A 16,337-nucleotide genomic window follows, 5' to 3' on the forward strand; every position below is an offset into this window, starting at 1 on the left:
GCGGTGGTGGCGCACGCCTTTAATCCCAGCACTTGGGAGGCAGAGGCAGGCGGATCTCTGTGAGTTCGAGGCTGGGCTGGACCGATAGCCTCCGAAACAATACAGAGAAACCCTGTCTCATAAAAACAAAAAAAACCAAAAAACAAAACAAAAAAAAAGCATGTGGACTAGGAGGAGACAGGAATGTCCTTCAGGAGGTCACTCCACAGCAGAATCTTCACTGCATACTCCTGCCTCATTTCCTGGGTCCTGTCCCTTAGGTCCCTTTGATCTTTACAAGGATTATCCTTTTTGTTTCTATTGCTATTATTTTTTGTCATTCCCCTGGAGTTATCTGTGTGAGGGCTTGGCTCAACCTTCCTTCATTACTTTTGTTGTTTTATTACTTACACGTCCTGGAACTCCTCCAGCGTTTTCTGGGGTGTGAAAACATTTAATAAGCTAATAATCTGGAAGACAGAGCATGAAAGAGACAAAGAAAATAAATAAGGCAGAGAGTTAATTATTTTTAAAGTATGAGTGTATTCATTTCCCATGTAATGCACTCAATAAAGAGAGCCATAATGGGAACAGAAAAGCTTGGAAATTCTTCTGGACTGCTTCATAGGACAGAAAAGTGTGATCAGAAGGTGAGTAACCCTATCTGAAGGTTAGTAACAAAATTATAAAGTCAATTTTATTGCTTCTTGTGGCTCCGTGATCACACACTAGCTTCAAGGTGGTTAATCTACAAAGAGCAAAGCCACAGAGAGAAAGACAATGAAATTCTCACCCAGCCTTCCCAGGAACCATTGCCCATCCAAATGCAAAAGTCACACCGTAAGTAACAATTTGGTTTGGCATCGAAACTCTCTTTTACTTCTGTATGCCAATCAAATACTGCTTCAACCAACATCCCAGTGCTGGGAGTTGTGAGGTACACCATACACAGTAACAGTGATGAGTTTGGCAAAAAGCAAGTTGAAGAATTAGCTAAATTCAGTCCTATCAATTTAGTCTCTTACTTCAGTGACCTTGTGAATGAGATGTTAAATAAATCAACCTAAAATCTACATTCATTTCAATTCCACATAAATTATATATGTATAGATAATCATATTTATGTCTTCCCATTTAATACTATATATTAATGTGTCTGTGAGGATATTCTACTTAAAATGCAGATGTGGATAGAAATCCACTCTACAAATAAACTCAGCTTGATATTTAAACAACTTCAGGGCACAAACAAATTCAATGGTTTCTCATAAAGTTCATAAGTGGGACTTGAACATGTAAAGTATTCAAAACAATACAATTCTAAATAACTGAAAATGTCATTTCTTTGGGATTTTTCATTCTTGTTGTTTACATAAACTATTAAGAAGAAAGTCACAGAGCATCCAGAGTTTGTATTAAGCTTTTAAGGTGCCTATAATTCTGATCTCTAGATAACAGCTCAAGTGGAACAATGTGTATATAGAGTATTTGTTACTGGATCTTCATTTATTTCTCTCATCTCATAAAAATCTCTTAAGGTAATATTTTATCAGGGTTTTTTAGACAAATTGTACTATACACAGGGAACACAACTAAACACAGTTGTACACATTTGCATGCGTGCACCATTTTAGGATTGCACAATGCCAACTCCCATCACCGGGTGGTATCTAAATTACTCTACAAGCATTCCAAAGTGCTTTCAAAGTCACTTTCTCATGATCCGTTTCTTTTTCTGTGTTCTTTTCCCCTTTCCTGAATTTCTCTTTTTGTATTTTACCTCAATTCTTATCTCATAAATTTCAATTATTCCTAACAATCCATTTAAAGATTTATTTACTTTATTTTATGCATATGAGTGCTTTGCTTCAGTTTATGTCTGTGAACTGTAGGATGTCTGGTGCCTTCAGAAGACACAGGCTCCAGATTCCTTGTAACCAGTCATGAGTGACCATGAGGGTACTGGGTATTCAACCCAGCTCCTTTGGAAGAGCATTCCATGTTCTTAACCACTGAGTAACAAATCCAGCTCCCTAAAGTCCCAGCTAGAAGCTCACTTGTTGCTGTTGCAGTACTGCACCCACTAGGCAAATGCCCTACAAACAAAACAGCTCAATTTCAAGATGAGGTCATCACAGATACTTCTGCTTCCTTGAAGAATTTTCCAGTGGGAATCTGATTCAGTTGGTTTACTCCAAAGTCTTCAGAGGCACAGCCATGAGTCAACATTTGTCACAACCCTGTAAACGCAACAACTATCACTTCCTGGAATTGAACTTTCATCTTGTAAATGGATTATTCTGTTATCAAAGGTTTAATGGGACAACTCATTGTTTTTCTTCACTTGTCACAGAACTCCATATTCATAATCAAATAGACTTTCCCTTTGTTTTGAGTATTAATGAAGAACCACAGCTGGTTGTAGGGAAGTTTTTCTTTGTTAAAAAAATATTTCTACAAGCTTATATGCATATATGTCCAGACACGTACATAAAAAGAGGATAGAAAATTTGATGTTGCTATAAATTGTCAAAGCAATTTGGAACTCTTTGTTTTTCTTGAGGGAGAGTTACTGTGAATTCCATTTACTTCAGTCAACATCAGGGCAAGTACGCAACTGCTTTCTGCTACTAGTAGACAATGCTGAAGGCAGACTAACTTCATGGTCAAGCTGTTTAGTCACCATAGAGTGTGTTCAAGGGCATGGTGCTGCCTTAGCTTGGCTCTGGAGGTAGCTTGTGAGGGAGAGAAAGATCATATCTCAAAGCTGGAAGCTAGTCAGTGTCTGAGCTCATAATTACATGTCATTCTCATGAAGTCTCAGAGGTAAGATGAGAACTACCTAATCTCTTCTAAAAGCATGTCTCCCAATATCCTAAGCAACCTGAAAGTCCCTCCTCTCATATTACAGTGTTTGAGACCAACCTTCCAACATGTGAGCATTTGGGAAAGACAGTTGAAATATATCCAAACCACACTAGGGAGTCCGTTTTTCTCAAGCTGGTCAAGCAATTGGGAATGTCTCCATAAAATGCTACTCTACAGGGTCTGGAAGGGTTAAGCAGACACAATTTATGCTTGGCAAGCTTTCTGCACCATTGCTTCACTGCTTGTATACATCCATTTTTTTCTCTGTTCAGGGCTTTGTTTCCTCTTCCTTACTAATGTAGGAATCCGCCACCCTGGTCATGTGGTCAGTGTGTCACATAGCAAGGGACCACATTGCTTTTGTACACTGACTCTTCTTAAGAGTCCTTTTCCAACAGCCTCTAGATGCCTTTCTGAAGCATCATGCTCTTTGCATGGTCGTATCAGTGATGAGTCATGAAGTCCTTCCTGCTCTGCTTATCCCATCGCACCACACACTGACCAGCTTTTCACAATGCTTCTGTCTCTTTCAGCGATTGCCTTCCCTCGCACGGAAAGCCCAAGCTCCTATGGGAGGGACTTGCTCTGGTTCTCTTCCTTTGTAGTCCTTGACAGTCCTAGCTGTCAAGAAATCTGTCTAGCACATTAAAAAATAATTCAAAAGAGTGAATTCAAATGTCATTGCCCCCAAACAACTCAACAGTATACAAATAGTCTGATTTAAAGGTCATTGGAGGGACACACAAGAAGAAGGGACCGAGAGAGAAGAAGGAGAGGAAGGGAGAGAGTCAGTCAGTCAGTCATGAAAGTAGAGCAATGGAGTAGAAGAGAGTCATTGTCACTGTATCACAAATATCTTTCAGCCAAGCATACATTTGATGCTTACTACTCTGATGGCAGATCATTTATCATATGGTCTCACTTATAAAATGTGATAATTTCATATATTCTGTGTATACTTATACTTCAGGACTTAGCACCAACATGCAATTGCTGTTATTTATAGTTTTATTCATAAAATGTATAATTTTATTACATATTTGTGCCTAAGAAAATGCTTCTAATAAACTTGTTATATCTGTTAAGATTTGTTACCATAAAGTTAAGTAATCTTCTTTGATTTCTCCTTACTATGAAGAGACAGGGAGCAAGGATGAAGGGCCTCGTCTGATACTGAGGAAGCATGGCCCTGAAGCAATGGTCAACTCCACCTGGATGCACTGAGCAAAGGCTCTGGGTGGCCCTGCTCTGAAGAGCTTTCAACATGTGTGCTTTTGCCACTTCCCCATCCCAAAGCAAGATACTCACATAGCAGGGACCCTCAACAGCTGAAGCTTCTGCCCTACTCTAACTAAAGCACACAGGAAACAATACAGTGACAAAAAAAAACCAACTTCCCAAATCTATTATGAACTTAAAGTATAAAGAAATGCCTTGTCCTATAAGGTTCCTCTGTGAGCTTTGTTGAGAAGATTCAGTCTGGTTGAAAAAGCATGAGGCTCCTGGGTTAATTTTGAGCATGACAACCAAATAAGGCTAATTTCATAATAGGGGCATATCAGTCACATTCATCTCCTCCATGCCATATGGCTTTTGGATAATTTTTTAAGCAGGAAGCTACCATGAGGACAATGAACCAAATGCAGCATATGGGCCAAATAAACAACCTCAAGAGACAGAAATGGCAAAGCCAGCCTTCCTCCTACAGCAGCCCTTGTTTTCTTCCTCTTGTCTCATAACCTCCCACAGTCCAAGGTTCAAAAAATAACAGGAAACTCACATTTTTATGGTTCACACACTTCATGAGGACCAGCTCCCGGTAAGCCCTCTTGGCGTGAGTTTGGTTCTGGAAGGGTCGGCTGAGCTTCTTAATGGCCACATTTCTGTCGAGGACAGCATCGTATGCAGCACTGTCAAGATTGAAAAGCATTCCAAACTTCAGCACACAGCATGGACAAAGAAGACAGCGCTCTGGAATCCCACCTAGAAGCTTTTAGTTTACATGTCAATAAAATCACAAGGAAAGGTATGAGTGACTGGAAGAAGAAGATGGGAAGAGAAGTGGGGGCAGACAGGGTGTGGAAGAGGAAGGAGAGGGGGTGGGACATTGCCAGAGTGCAGCTTCAAACTGCACCAAGGGTCTGGGGATCAGGAGACAAAAGCCAACTACTCAAATTTCTCACGGGGCACATGACACATGACGATGGTCATTCCAGCTATACTATATGGGCAGTCTCTATATGACAAACTCTAGGTTCTTTGGTTAATTAAATGTACATCTGTTCTTCCCACAGTGACAAGATCCAGTTTTTAGGGTCTGATGGTAAATTCATGAAAGCGTAGGTGGATCAGTTGTCAGAGTGCATTCGCCAACTATAACAAGACGCAAAATAAGATACAGTATCAGAAGACCCTCTTGTAACAGAAAACTCCTGCTCAGTACTGAGAGAAGAGTAAATGCTACTTATACAAGAAGCCTTCAATCAGCCAACAACAATAAATTATCATACCTTTAAGAGGCAATCTAAAATAACAGGGCTGACCCTCACATAGTCAAAGCATGCTTCTAGAGGCCAAAGGAGAAAGTGAGAGGGGTTTCTCACTACTATGTCTCATGATATACCCATGTGTGTACCAGAAACCCTGGGGTTTCCTGGGTTTTGTCTCCATTTGCAGGATGAATAAGCAAACCAGAATCCCTAAAACTTATCTAATAAATGCATAATTTTGTTGACCTTTAGTGTTCCAGCTATTAAACAAAAGACAAGGAAGAGTGGGGCTTTCTCTATCAGCGTGAGGAATACAGTAAGGGAATGAGAAACTCACAGAGTTACTTGGATGAAGCTTTATATTTCACCAAGTACATGCTTCCATATAATCTTGACTTTTCTCAAAAATATCTCCATCAAAAGCTTGCTTTTTCTCTGCCTACATTCTTTCAAAATGAGAGCTCACTAAGCACATGCCAGCTCATTTTGTTAGTGGGCAACTTTGAGACGTGCCATGTTTCTAACAAAGAAAGTCACCTCTCCATGGTTACCAATAACTCCTGTTGGCCTTGCCTTCAAGGACAACTCATATGAAATATCCCCCTTTGTTATGATAAACCACTGAGTCTGGAATCCTTCATAGGATACCCAGAAAGTCAGCTTTAATTACCTCCTCCCAAATCTGTTCTTTCTTCACAAATATCACCAGTGTCCTCATGCCATTTGTCAGAACATAGCTTCAAGCCCCATCCCCATCTGTGATGTTTCCTCTGAATATACTTCAGTCTATCAATATTCTCAGAACATGTGGTCCTGAACTAAATAAAGCAATGCTGTACTGGAGTGTCCATGAAATCTAGGGTAGGACTATCAGCACTTTCATACAGGCAAGCGCTCACTCAGCAATCCTATCACAGCAGTAACAAAGGTATCTGACCTGGTCTCTCTGACGATGGTATCTGTGGACTCACTTTGCACTTATGTTGCTTTAGAACAGAAAAGGAGAAGGAGGAGGAGGAGGAGGAGGAGGAGGAGGAGGAGGAGGAGGAGGAGGAGGAAGAAGAAGAAGAAGAAGAAGAAGAAGAAGAAGAAGAAGAAGAAGAAGAAGAAGAAGAAGGAGAAGAAGAAGAAAGGAGAAGAAGAAATAATGAGATATGGATGGTATGGATGGGCTTGGGCTGTTGGGAATGGCTCGGCTCATCAGATCATCAGATAATGGAAGGAAATTGCTGACAAGACTGATAACACTGGTTTAAATCCTGGGACCCACATGGTGGAAAGAGAAAACCAACTCAAGCAAGGTGTCCTCTGACTACTATATGTTTGCCCCATCACACACAAAGTGATATTTTTTAAACCATCATGTTACATATGTTAGTATCTGTACTCCACTATAGTATTTATTACTTTTATCGCACCAATGAGAGTGGAGGAAGGTGTCAGATGGACTGACATCTTACAAGTAGTGCAAAGGGAAATGATGAGCTTAAAGTGTGAGATTCAAATTTACTTCTCAAGGCAAGTGATTGTAGCATTCTAACTGATCACTCACTTCAAAGAAAGTACAAAAATCTTAAACCAAATATAAGTTAGTTGGTATTCTTTAAAAATCTCTAAAAGGGATAAAAATAAATGCAGTAGCTAAGAGTAACAAATGATGGCCCTTCTGATAAAGTCAGGTGACCTCTGAGGTCAGTCTAGAGGTGCAGTCACCCAGACAGACAGGCACATTCTGATGGTGACAGTCAGGTCCCAGGACCAGCCAGCACACTAGTCGTTGTCCTCAGCTTATTCTGCTCTTTGTAGTCAATGCTGCAGTCAATGTAGTTCAACAGGCTCCATTGCTGTTGCTGCCTGAGAAGGTGCTGCCCATATTTGGCCAGTTTAGGTGTTAAATCTCTCGTTTTTCTCAATAGATCAGTATCTGTTTCCTACAGAGAAGTTAGTGAGGCTTAATCCATGGGAGTTTAAATCCCTGAGATACTGACCTGGTCTTGCTGGATGGTGGGCCAAGCCCCGAGGTCCCAGGGAATAACTGATGAAATGCCATACTTCCCCCCTCCTCCACTCCCCTCTACCCTCCCCCTTCTCCATCTACCCTCCCCCCTTTCCCCTCCCCCTTCTTCATCTACCCTCTCCCTCTCCCCTCCCCCTCTCCCTGATTTCTTAGCAGGCAAATCACTGATCAGTTTCTCCTGACACCATGTTGCATTCTCTCTGCCTCTGCCAACTCTTCCTTGATGCAATTTTTGCTAAGAATCCCAGTACTGCTGCTCACCAGTGTATACTTACAAGAAAACAATGCACACTCCCTAGTGTCAGGTTCTTCACACTCATATCAGAGGCAAAGCAGTCTGACTAGCTTGTTTTAAGGAGTAGAGAAGTGTAGCTGTAGTGTCCTGGCTGGTGTGAGCACCCAGTAAATGACACCTTGTGCTATTCTTGAAAATCAGTGATCTTGTTGGGTTTATTATGCAACATGGTCAGGAGAAAATTTGCATTTTCATTTCATATGTGATAATTAGATATCAGTATACTAATTACCAACTTCTAGTCTTTCCATTAGTTATAAATTACTACCATGCCACCTTGACCGTGATTATGAAGTTCATCTCATGACATAAAAGACTAGAGAGAAGTCTTACCAAAATCTAGAGACACTATAACATTATAGATCTCTGACTTTGGGCATTAATAAGCTGGTTTGTGTTTTTAATGAAACAATTTCACCTCATGCTTTCTTAAAGGCTCACAAGATGTCTCTTCTAACCAATGTCAAGTTCAGTTGGTGTCCGAGCTCTTTTTTATCCAACAGAGTAACAATCTTGCCTGTCTGTAGTTGTGTGGAATACAACTCTGGATTCTAACAGATCCTGTAGAGGTCCAGGAAAGCTTTGTCAGGCAGAGCCAGGGTGGTTGTCATCTTCTGCCACTGTTTGGTTGTCAAGTTGAGTGGCAGAGACATGTGTGTTTTTGTTTTTGTTTTCTCTGATGTAGAGTTCCCTGTCATCCTCCACATCCCAGCCTGGCAGGAGGCAGCAGTGACCTCCAGGATTTAGTTCCTTATCACTGATGTGGTGAAGCAGTGACAGCAACACCTCCAACCTGCCCTCAGCTCAAGATTCTCTAACCTCAGATATTAGTGTGGGTTCTGGCAACTTGATGGTTCTGGGGTCTCCCAGAGTTTGGGGCTCCCTAGGGATTCAGGTCTCCAGTGCTCGGGAAAAGCCTTCCAGACGCTCAAACAGGACCCCACTTCTAGGGGGTTCCAGTGACTGAACAAGCACTCAAGTTATTGTATTAAACCTCCATCTGCAGAGTATATTTCTCTCTCCTTTCTTGTGCCCTGGCAGGGACTACAAACCCACAATATCTTCAATTTCTCAGTGGTACTGGCTGGGGTCTAACCAATACACCTGTGGACTGGCATTGTTGATGCTGTAGCTAAACTGTTGTCTGAAGGTTTTCCTTTCCTACTGAGTCATTTTTAATTCATGACCATACATTCTTCCTCTTTCCCCCTTTCTCTAAGCAGATAAAAATAGAAGCACATCCCTAAGGAGATTTTCCAACTGCTTTCTGGAATATTTGTTGAAGAACTATAAGGAACGTGGTGACATGAGATACTGACCCATCTCTATTATTCCCAGGACAGTTCATCAAAGGAATAAATGACCATCTGTTGCTGTGCTCCTGTCACTTAATCCAGTGATATGAGCCTATAAGGCTATGCTTGTCTCATTGTGCAAATTTATGTAAATACTTGTGTGTGCGCACACCTAGCGTTGGTAAATTTTATTCTCATCATTTATCAGTTTTATCTTCTAACAATCTCACACACCTGCTGTGCTGATCTTTTTCCAGAGGCACAATCATTTATTTGAGCATTTTTCTTGCCTTCCTTCCCTTTAATGTTTAAAATGTTCTCAATCATATTAACACATTGAGGTGTCAAGGGTGAATCTACCCGTGTCACCTCTCAAACAAGAACAATAAAAACATCATTGGATCATCTTAAATATCCTACCTGTCCAGCCAAATTCTGCACCAAAGCTTTGGTTAAAAAAACATACAAATGAAAAAACAAACAAAAAAGTCTCTGTTGATCCAGTCCCTTCAAATACCTGACTTCCATGACCTTCTAGTGGTTTTTAATGCTGTGAAGAGATACCATGAACACAGTAACTCTTATAAATTAAAACATTTACTTGGGATGGCTCAGTTGCAGTTTCAGAGGTTCAGTTCATTATCATCATGGAGAGGAGCATGGTGGCATGCAGCCAGATGTGGTGCTGGAGAAACAGCTAAGAGTTCTACATCTTGTAGGCAACAGGAAGTCTACTGAGAACAGGGTGGCATCCTGAGCATAGTAAACCTCAAAGCCAACTGCCCCCCCACTGTGACACACTTCCTCCAACAAGGCCATACCCACTCCAACAAAGCCACACCTCCTAATAGTGCCACTCCCTACAAAACTATGGGACAATTACATTCAAGCTACCACAATGACCAAAGAGGACACAATCCCACTTTCAGAACTGTGAACCCTGTTATTGAAGCTGTCAACTCACTTGTGCATTAACGTTCATTCACAAGCTCATAACCACAGAGCAAAGGGAAATGGAAACAAAAGGTACTTTAAGCACAATATGTCTGGAAGTCAGGGCGATGATGATGGAGAAGACTCTAAGACTCCTCCCAGTAGAAGATTGCCTACATCCCTGAGGGACTGTGGGACACATGCATGCAAGGCCACCTCTCCTGCTCTTCTTCCAGTTTTGACAAGTGTGTCGTGTTAACCCTTACTGTGCTTCCTTTAATAACTGTCAAAGTACCCTTCATCTGTGGTCTATCCATGTTTCAGCTTACACTATACACCAGAATACCAGTCTGCCGTTGGAACCTAGGAAATTGTAATTTGGTATAATATAAAACAAGTGAGGACTACAGAGATCATAAACACAAGAGAATACCTTTGCTTCTCCAATTTTGCCATTTAAATGCAGCAAATTAAATTGTTTAATATTTTGCTGCTTATTTAAACTTTATAGACTTTACAGTAAAGGTCTTCCCAAAAGACTAATTGGTAGTTCATGCATTATGGGACATGCTTGCAATCCCAACAGCCAGGGATGATGATGGCTAATTTTTGTTGTCAACTTGAGCACATCTGGAATCAACTAAAACCCAAGCATCTGGACACACTTGTGCGGGATTTCCTTGACTGGATCAGCCAACCCACCCTAAGTCTGGGCCAAGTCTTCTGATGAGAGTCCTCTTAAAAGGCCATGGAAGGAGGAGGCTGTTGCTTCTTGCCTGCTGTTCCATACTCGCTGGCAAGTTCTTCTAGCCTGTCCCTGAGGCATCACTTTTCTGGTATGAGAACCTGCTTTTCAGGATTCTAACACAGACTGAAGACCATCAACTCTCTGGGAAATGCTGAGACACCACTCAGTCTCATGGACTGAACAACTTCAGAATTCTTGACCTTTCTTTCTGGAGCCAGTCATGTTAGACTACCAGGACCACAACATATATGCAACTCTACTAAACACCAGGTAACATACACATATTCTTATCAGTTATATTCCCTCTGAGAACCCCGGTAACAGACAGCGTAGCTCACAAATGGGAGAATTCTTTTCACAATTCTGAATGTGGGAAGGTCAAGGGAGCAGCACCTTCTGATCCAAGGACAGGTCCTTGAAGATGGTCGTCTTAGTCAGGCTTCACATGGTAGAAAGTCCTGGCTAGTCTCTGCTGCCTTTTCATAAGCCACTAATGTCATCTATAAAGGCAAAGCCTCAAGGACCTATCACCTGCTGGGGCTACAGTGTCTCATCCTGTCACATGCGCTTCAAGAAGTGAAGGGATGGGGGAACATTAGCTTTCCAATGACAGTTCAGCCTCAGGTGCATTTACAGAGTTCTCTCCAATCAGAACCTTTACCTTGATGAAATGACAATTCTTCCAAATTAGGATGCTCATTTCAACTCTCACAGGATGGACGGACACAGACACACACACAGACACACACACACACACACACACACACACACCGTGTATATATACATGTACACATAGCACATGTTGTGTGTGTGCATGTCTAAGCATCCCTGTTACTGTGCAGTCTCCTCGAACAGAGAACTCCATAGCCCTTTAAATCATTCCACGTTGCATCATTTTATCAGTGCTTCAAACCCAATATTAGCACAGTTCAAAACTAGTTTTTAAAATGGATGCAATCAAAGACTATGGAAATTCACTGTATCAGGTCTTGCGATATGGGTTAGCAGGTAAGGGGTCTCACTGCCAAGCTTGATGGCCTGGGCTGGATCCCCTACAACTCACTTGGTTGACCGAGTGAACCAGCTCACCAAGCTGAGTGGGCCAGCTCACCAAGCTGTCTGGCCACCTCCCCACGTGCAACACGGCAGGCACATTCCCCACTAAATAAGTGGAGAATGTTTTAAAGGAAAATTCATCCTACTTATGATAAAAATTTCAGCACCAGTGTGAAGATAATTATAATTATATTCTGAATATTAAATCATTTTCAAGATCTAGCTTTGCTGTACCATTCAAAAGACAATTGATATAATTTGTTTGAGGAGTTCTGGCTCATAAAATTGTTCCTTGGATGAAAAAATATTTGAATGAAGGAAACATTTCAGCATTTCCAAGAAAAAATAAACCAACCAAAAAAATCTTGAACCAAAATACTTTTATCTCATATAAGGCTGTGGGTTTGTTCCCCACATCAGGAAAGGAAGGAGGGCGAGGAGAGAGGGAGGGAGGGAGGAAGAGGACAAGAGGAAGAAAACAAGTGGAGACTTTTATGTCAAATATAAAACTTTAATTAAAATTGAGAATATTATCAATTTAGCAGATTTTTTCTTAGTCCCTCAAGTACGTTTTAATTGAAATGCCCTCACCTGTATTCAGTGTTTCAACATTTTAATTTCATGCTATTTTGAAAATCCAGAATTTCATGAAAAGACAAAAGAAATCATTGAAAAAAACTGACCCTTTCAGAAAAACATCAGAGAAACAATATTACACACAGAAAGATCACTATTCTATTTTTTAGTTAAAACTCATAAGGATGTATGAACAATAGTTAATCTTGAGTTGTCTTTTAAATATCTAGATTATCAGTATAAGTATAAAATTTTATCCGCACTTTAATGTTTTAAAAATATGCTTACTTACAATGAATTTCAACAGCAGTACAGTATTTTTCTTCTGCTGCTGAAACACATCAATGCACTCTTTCACTGTCAAAATTCCCCACATTTAAAAAGAATGACGTCACCCCTGCACTCACGGCCACTGTGTTCTGATGGGAGAGTTTTGTACATTGTGCAGCCCACACTGCTCTCGGGACTGAGGCTGTGTTCTCACCTTTGTCACTCTTGGCAGTGGTATTCAAAAGGTGAGTACACGTAAGTGCTTTATTTCAGCGCCGTTCCCACAGCAATCTGGATGCACACTAGTGCCTAGAAGCTGTCAGTCCGAATCCGCTAAGAAGAGTGTACTGAAAACACCATCTTTCCTTCTGCAGGTGGTTCAATGGGAAAATGGTGACCCCCAAAAACAGCCTGCCGCGAAGAAGTGTGCCGTGTCTAAAATAGCCTGAAGCCGGGAAGGTGCTCTTGTGGCTCACCCTTTGGTACTATTTCTTGAGAGCTGTAAAATTGACAGGTTAAGTGAGCCACGGGAACTACAAATGGTTTCCGCACACAGGATGTGGAACCATGAAAAGAATCAGCCATATGCAAGCGCTGGGGTCAGATTTCTCTTCCTGAAGCCCATCAGCACACTCTGACTCTGCCTTCCCTCCGCTAATGAGAAGGTCTCCAACATCTCCAGACCTCAAAACCTGGGTGTTAGATATCTCCTGCATCCTAGACGCATTTCTGTTTATAAAGCTGGCATTCATGCGGTTCTCTTTGTAGCAGTTTATTTACATCACGATGCTGATAGCTCATCTTCCTTTCCCCTTTACTGTGGGAACACCAGACCTTGAGCAGAGACCCACTTCCCCTTCTGCCTGGGAGTAGGCAGCTGTAAGACAATGTTTAGTAAAAACATATTTACTAAAAACGATACAATAAGTTCCTGGCCACTTCCCCTTCTGCCTGGGAGTAGGCAGCTGTAAGACAATGTTTAGTAAAAACATGTTTACTAAAAATGATACAATAAGTTCCTGGGAAAGGCCTTCCCACGGAAACCGCCCTGACCTCGACCTTGTCCAGAGACTAACCGCACCTTCAAAAACCCACACACATCCACCTCTGGTGTCAGAGCAGAACCAGCCAGGGTAGAGGAGAGAGCAGAAGCTTCTCTGGTGGGAGCTTTTCTTAGGAAGTTTTTCTTGAACCTTTTTGGAGCCTGTTTAAAGTTTTCTTTACATCGTTTAACAAGTCTCTGTGTTTTCAATACCCGACACCCTCCGCACGTTCTCAGACACAGGCCGCGCAGCAGACGTGACAATTGGCGGTCCCACCGAGATCGTGAAAGCGAGGTAAGTGGACGGGGTTAAGAAACTATGGGGAATAGTTCCGGGAAGCTAGAATCATTACAGTATCAACTTAAAAAGTTACTTAAAGAACATGGGACTGCAGTCAAGTCTAAAACCCTAGAAGGCTTTCTAAAATCGATCGAACGAGCCAGTCCATGGTTCATTACTGGGGAAGCTTAAATATTCCAGATTGGGAGGAGGTTCGCCGTGATCTTCATAGACTTTTACGAAAAGAGGGATCTGAGTCCTTGCCCCCTACGACATTCTCCTTATGGAGATTAGTGAGGGGAGCACTTTTGACAGATAAGGTTCGTCACCGCCAGGTAGTTCAGGACACAAAAGAGGCTTTTTTAGAGTTACAAGAGACTGAGACTCAAGCCTCCTTGAGTTCAGGGGCAGAGAGTGATGATGAAGAGACCGTGATTGAAACTAGAGGCTCCATTGTTAGTGAGGATGAGGAGGAGTCTCTTAGTAACAACAAAAAAACGGGTAGACATCTCCGGGCGCGACCCAAAAAGAAGGACTCCGGTCAGAATCGGTTATATCCTTCTCTATCAGACCTAGAAAATGGAAGTAGCCTCAGACTCAGACTCGTCACAGTCTGAAAAGGAACGGTTACTTGCTGAGATCGCGGCCCTTAAAAAAGAACTAAAAAAGATTCTAATTAAGGAAAGACAGGACAGGGAGAGAAACCCTTCCCCATACTCTGAAAAAAGGGACTCCTCCTATGAGATAACCCAGTCCTTCTCAGACCTGGAGGGAAGACCCAGAGGAGGGGTCCAATGCTGCCCGGTGGTGGCCCCAGTAATGGAAGTTCCAGATCCGAACAATTCTGGACAGGTCATTCGGCATCATAACCCTTTAAATTTTAAGGATATAAAACAACTTAAAGAGGCAACTTTAAATTATGGAGCACAGGCTCCCTTTACACTTTCCTTAATGGAATCTTTTGCGTCTCTTAATTTGACACCTGGCGATTGGCAGCAGCTTTGCAGAGCAGCTCTGTCGGGGGGAGATTATTTGATTTGGAGAGGTGAGTTTCAGGAAAGATGCAGCCAGACAGCCCAAAGGAATGCACAGGCCGGACAGCCCCAGAGAAATGTGGAGATGCTTACCGGGAGTGGTCAATACGCCACCATTCAGCAACAAATACAATATGACATCGCAGTCTATGCCCAAGTGGCAGCAGCGGCCCAAGGGGCTTGGAAAGCATTGCCTTCCAAGGGAGGAGGGGATCATCTGTCCAAAATCCTTCAAGGACCTTCCGAACCTTTTCAAGACTTCGTAGACCGTCTCAGTCAGGTAGCAGAAAGAATATTTGGGGGCATTGGGCCTGCGATGCCAGTCATAAAGCAGATGGCATTTGAAAATGCAAATAAATATTGTAAGGAAGCCCTTTGCCCCTATCGCAATAAAAGTCTAAATGACTATATCCGGATCTGTAGGGACATTGATGGGAACTTCATCCAGGGCCAAGTGTTAGCTGCTGCCATTCGGCCCCAAGTGGGGAAAGAAAGACCTACCCTGGGAGGGAGAAAAACATGTTTTAGCTGCGGTAGGGAGGGACACTTCCGTAGAGAGTGCCCTCAAAATAGTACTGCGGGTCTCAAGAGACCTGGTTTATGCCCCCGTTGTTGAAGGGGATATCATTGGGCCAATAACTGCTACTCTAAAACTGACCGGGAGGGAAATTTCCTTTCTGCTAATAATAATCAGGGAAATGGGAGGAGGGCCCCGCCCCAGGGCCCCAAAACCAATGTGTACGGGGCAATGACCCCTGCTCTGGGCAGTGGCAGGACTCATTTTCTCCCCCAGAGCAACCCCTTCATATCTCAGACCTCCTTAGAGCCACCTCGGGGAGTGCAGGATTGGACCTCGCTCCCTCTGCCCGGGCAATCCTAACACCGGAAATGGGGATCCAGGCCCTCCCTACTGGGGTGCATGGGCCATTGCCCCCAGGCACGGTCGGACTACTTTTGGGACGGTCCAGTACTATTCTTCGAGGCATCCAGGTACACCCCGGTGTTATAGACCAGGATAGTGAGGGGGAGATTAAAATAATGACATCAGTGGGCAGTGGGGTTGTTGCCATCCCTGCAGGAGAACGGATTGCTCAGATACTCCTTCTCCCTACAGCTCCTTGTGAGGCTAGAAAAATTAAAGAGAAAAGGGGCAACCAAGGTTTTGGAAGTACCGGCCCGGCAGCATTTTGGGTAGCCACTATGGAGAACCGCCCCCAGCTTACATTAAAGATAGAAGGCAAGTCCTTTAGGGGCATCTTAGATTCTGGGGCAGATTTCTCTGTCCTCTCAGATAAATTCTGGCCCCCCGCCTGGCCGAAAGAGGAAGGGACAGTGACCCTCCAGGGAATAGGACAGGCTGTGCCCCAAAAAAAGCCTCAGAATCTTAAAGTGGCAAGACTCTGAAGGCCACACAGGGCTTTTCCAGCCATATGTTTTGCCTGGCCTCCCTATTAA

At 42.6% G+C, this 16,337-nt stretch overlaps 1 protein-coding gene across 6 annotated transcripts in view; it reads right to left on the reverse strand.

The window, feature by feature from the left end:
• Mapk10 (mitogen-activated protein kinase 10) overlaps positions 1 to 16,337 on the reverse strand; it is a 256,057-nt gene that overhangs the window by 61,921 nt on the left and 177,799 nt on the right. For all 6 annotated transcript variants that reach the window (XM_040747536.1, XM_040747538.1, XM_040747540.1 and 3 more), the window contains 2 exons: positions 4,628 to 4,757; positions 391 to 449 (listed from right to left, as the gene is read on the reverse strand). In XM_040747536.1, the coding sequence (XP_040603470.1) occupies positions 391 to 449; positions 4,628 to 4,757 (189 nt within the window). The remainder of the gene's footprint in view (positions 1 to 390; positions 450 to 4,627; positions 4,758 to 16,337) is intronic.

The sequence above is a fragment of the Mesocricetus auratus genome, unplaced genomic scaffold (assembly GCF_017639785.1).
Source record: "Mesocricetus auratus isolate SY011 unplaced genomic scaffold, BCM_Maur_2.0 Super-Scaffold_100006, whole genome shotgun sequence".
NCBI classification, from domain to species: Eukaryota; Metazoa; Chordata; class Mammalia; order Rodentia; family Cricetidae; genus Mesocricetus; species Mesocricetus auratus.